Below are 4,341 nucleotides of genomic sequence, written 5' to 3'. Positions count from 1 at the left end.
TATAAACTAAACGGTTCTAACGACATAAACAAAACATGCATTAAATGGTCGATCTATAAACTAAAACCCGATAACAAGTTGCATCGTCAAAAGTTAAGGGCTAATAAACTGAAGAAAAGTGACAAAACCTCTGAAAAAGAAAGTAAAATATATGAAGCAGGAGGTTTTTATATTAAATATAGTCCAATATATGTTACGTATATTTGTAGATCTTTTATCTTTTATTTTCAGTTTTTATGCGTTTTCTCAGTTTGAGGTTTTTCAATATGCCGGCCAAAATTCCAAGAGAATCGCTTGAGCGTTTTATCTGAAATTTTCAACAAATTTTCCTTTTTCTAAAAGCTGTGTTTTAAACGGAATTTTTAAATACTTATGAATAAAACAGTAGAGCTAATTTAATTTTTCAAAAAATGTACTTTATCAACTTTAGAACACAAGTCTCAGGCCCAGAACCTTTTTTTAAAAAATCTGTTTTGTTTAAAACACTCATAAACCTATTCTAATTGTGTTTCCAAAGTTTCATTCAGCCTTTTTTTTATTAGTTTTTGCTAAAACTTGGCCAGCGCAAATCTTATTTTTTGCTTATTTTTGGGGTTTTTTACGGTTACTACTGCAACCGTTGACCAATTTCTTTAAATTTTTTTTTAATTTTCTACATTTATGATATGGTTAATCATTTTATGTCAAAAGTTGTTTTTTATTGTCTATATTTAAAAATAGGGGAGTATACCCCTTCACGTTATTCAAGTTATCTTCATTATTTAATTGTTAATCATTGAATGACGTTTTAAGGGTTTATTCATAAAACTTTAAAACTGAAACTTATCAATATCATAAATTGATAAGTATTTTAGTTACTTAGTTAATTATACGTATTTGGTTCATAAAATGTAATTAAATATACTTATTATGCCGCGTTTCGTGAGTTTTTTTTCCGTTAAGAACTGTTTCGAAAATTGCGGTGCGATATACTTTCGTTTCGAAAGAAATTTGTTTTTTTATCATTGTTTCAAAAAAACGTTTCGCAATTGCGACTGCCGTCTATTTTGCCATATAAACTATTTAGGTAGGTACAGGTAGAGTTCCCTTAAAAACACATACCCCCTTAAACACTACATGTATAAACTTTCAGCTCTGGGTTCCACTAATTTCAATGAAATTATGAAACAATGATTGAATCAGTATCTATAAACATCCTAGATTACAAACTAATTAAAAATTTACCTCTTTTACTATTTTAAAATCCTAAAAAAGTGAATACATTGTGAATATTTTATTTTTAAAATGGTTGAATTTATGCATAATGACCCCTTACTGTATAAAAATTTAATTTTAAGTTTGAAGTTGTCTTATTTCTAGATAATGTTAGACTTGTTCTAATCCACCAATATAATATAAACTAATTTACAAACACCTAAAAATGTTTATTTTGCATTTTATTCGCAGTGCTATGGATGTAGTTTTTAAGGGGTCACTAGCTGTAAAATAGGAAATCTAGCTTTTAATACAATTACAATGTATATGTTGAATAAACAGAAGTAAGAAAAAAATAAGAAATGTATACATTTAATTCAATAATAGTATACTCTTTGAATAACATAAAATGACCATAAAAAATCATATATATATACTTCTTAACACAATAACAATGTATATTTGGAATAGCATAAAATAGTTCTGAAAAAGAGACATGCAATAAACAAACATTTTATCTAAAAAACATAAATGAGTTATTAAAATTTGAAATGTTTGACTCAGAAAAAAAATATTGTGTTTTTATTTACGATTTGGATGATGATGATGCAGATGCAGGAAGAATCATTGCCGGTTTCTTGTTATCAATGCGACAAGCCATTTTACTACATACAGATTTAAGAATAGAATGACATTGCGAACACTCCTTTAAAGATTTTGCAAGACATTCTTTTACACAAGAGCATTGCAGTTTGCAACGATAAAACAGTTCTTTTTCTTGGAGCTTATGTTTCTCTTTCTCCTCTGAATCACAAATTTTCTTCTGTTTTTCTCCTTTGAGAGAAGCCACTTTTGAAAGCACATCTTGAGCCTCCATAGATCCGTGCACATTAGTGACCCTTGTTGTTTTGTTTGATTAACCTCCTTGGGTGTAACCCGGTTTACAGAAAGTAAACCAGGCACTTCTGCTAAATTAAGGCTTTTTTCATATGATTCCTCAATAAATGATTGGGACATTTCATACATTGATTTCCAATATTCGGCTGAACCATACCGTCCTTTCGTTTGCGCTACTTTTGACTGAGATCTTGGAGTTGTTGCTATGGGGCCATCTTTTGATGTCACACTTCTTGTTTTCTTAGGAGTAGCAGATATTAGAGAAACATCATCAGTTTTATCAATAAGGAGAGCTGCTTGTTCAAACTTATCCTGTTGCATATCATCAACATTAAGACCATTCTTACTTATACCAACTCTCTTAGCAGCTGATACGATATTGGCAGCAGATGCCCAATTGTTCCACATTGTTCCTAGGATATTCATGAATCTTTCTCAGTTTATTGTCTGGAAAGAGGAATAGAGTTCATCTCGCGTGTTATTATAATAGCGATGGAGCTGGTGATTAGGTGCTTGGTCAAGTAGCTGTGTAACTCCAGTAGTATCAGGCGGAGACACAAATAAATTAATTTGCTTTTCACGCAAAAAATTAAGAACTTTAAAGTCAAAACGTGATGAATGACCATCTGATAGAAGCACAACTGGGCGCTCTATACCTTGCTCGGTGAGATGTTTATCAAGCTTGTTTTACGCAGCCAATAATGAACAGTTGTCTTGCGAACCACTTTCTGTCGTTGAGATAATCAAACTTTTGATGTTACTGACAGCTTTTTGTGGTGTCATCTGGCTCGTTATGCCTTTGCCAGAAAATATTACCTGACACAACGAAACCACTCCTAAAAATATAAATATTATATTTCACTTTTTAAAAATATAATACTATAAAAGCAACAATTATAGTTGTTAAAATTGACTCACCTGATATTGAAACAAATGGGTTTATAGTTATGCTCTCTCTGTTTTCGCGAATCATTTTTTTACATGTCTCTCCTTTGCCAGCATAAACTAACCCAGCGGTTGTACCATCTACACCGTAGTTGATAAACTGTGGTGTTTCATCATGATTGAAAACTCTTTCTGTTGCAATATCACCGACCCATACACCTTTTTTTATGTTTTTATAGTTCTTCATTATTCTACAAGCAATCAGTTCGTCAGCTAAGGCATCTGGGATAAAAAAAATTTATAAAATTAATAATAAAATCAAGTTACTTAAATTATCAACGTACAAAACATATAAACTTATTCAAGTTGTAGAATGAAAACACTTAAGAATGATATTGACAATAAATCTTTTTATATTCAGGATTAACTAAAAAAAGGTGATACAAAATTTTTACCTAGATGAACTGTAGCCTTCTCCCAAGTACAATTAAGGGCTCTGTTTATTTTAACCTTGGCCTTGCCCCTAAATGACATTATCACCATGTTCAGCATGCCATCTTCTCCAAAATGAACTCCCGAGTCTAAATAATTGGAATAAAAAATGCTCAGTGTTTTACATCTATTTAATATCTACTGTACCCTTCTACCTGTTGAGATGTTAAGAAAATCAGTGTAGAGGATTAACTTACTTACCTTTCATTTTGTAGTGCTATTTTTGCACTTGGTGATAGTTTTAAAAACCTTTTTCCACCTTTTCCATTTTTGTTCAAATGATCTCTGATTTTCAACACATCAAAAATAATTTCAGAAACTTCTTTCTTAGAGAGTCCCTGGTGGGCTCTGTTTTTGTTTCTGATAAAACAAACTATTTACTTCTCATCATCTGGATGTAACACTCTCAAATGTTCCCTTTTTACATCCTTGACTTTTCCATTTAACCTTCTGATTATTGTACCACGATCTTCAATTAAAGGAAACTTACCTATTTTTAATGCTGCCTGTCCTCGTTTTTTATTTTCTGTGCACCAATCTACTGCCTCTGATATTTGATTTTCTTTAGCTCTTATGTCCTTTCTGTAAACTGTTGCTTCAGCTCGAGTTTCTGGCTTTGTTTTTGTTCTACTTCTTTTTCTACCAGCAGAAATCTTAAAGTTAAACTGCGGTTTTCCCATACTATTATTTAATTTAAACACTAAAAATAAAGAAGATACATACTTAATTAATGATTACGAGCACAAAATAAACAGAAAGGTACCAGTTATAACCATTTAAACATTTCATGGTTAAAGAAGATAAACATTTTCATGGTTAAAAAAGTATAAACATTTTCTCCGTTCCTGGCTATTCTAAGTGGTAAGCAATATA

At 31.0% G+C, this 4,341-nt stretch overlaps 1 protein-coding gene across 1 annotated transcript; it reads right to left on the bottom strand.

The window, feature by feature from the left end:
- Nucleotides 1-1,092: 1,092 nt before the first annotated feature.
- Nucleotides 1,093-4,341, bottom strand: LOC136088857 (uncharacterized). The gene is made up of 3 exons (XM_065813819.1): nt 3,432-4,341; nt 3,010-3,258; nt 1,093-2,927 (listed from the first exon to the last, which is right to left on the bottom strand). Exons 1-3 carry the CDS (start codon nt 3,526-3,528, stop codon nt 2,779-2,781), a joined length of 495 nt encoding a protein of 164 aa, XP_065669891.1. The 5' UTR covers nt 3,529-4,341; the 3' UTR covers nt 1,093-2,778.

This window comes from Hydra vulgaris, chromosome 12, assembly GCF_038396675.1.
Source record: "Hydra vulgaris chromosome 12, alternate assembly HydraT2T_AEP".
NCBI lineage: Eukaryota > Metazoa > Cnidaria > Hydrozoa > Anthoathecata > Hydridae > Hydra > Hydra vulgaris.
Note: the sequence above shows the minus strand (reverse complement) of the source record. Positions and strands in the feature narration are given on the sequence as shown.

What these genes read in the sequence shown, in the direction of transcription:
- LOC136088857 (XM_065813819.1), bottom strand. Translation starts at nt 3,528, where the DNA reads ATGCTGAACATGGTGATAATGTCATTTAGGGGCAAGGCCAAGGTTAAA. An exon ending in GAAGGCTACAGTTCATCTAG is followed by an intron (nt 3,259 to 3,431) that starts GTAAAAATTTTG and finishes TTTTTATCCCAG; the next exon opens with ATGCCTTAGCTGACGAACTG. An exon ending in CCCATTTGTTTCAATATCAG is followed by an intron (nt 2,928 to 3,009) that starts GTGAGTCAATTT and finishes TTATATTTTTAG; the next exon opens with GAGTGGTTTCGTTGTGTCAG.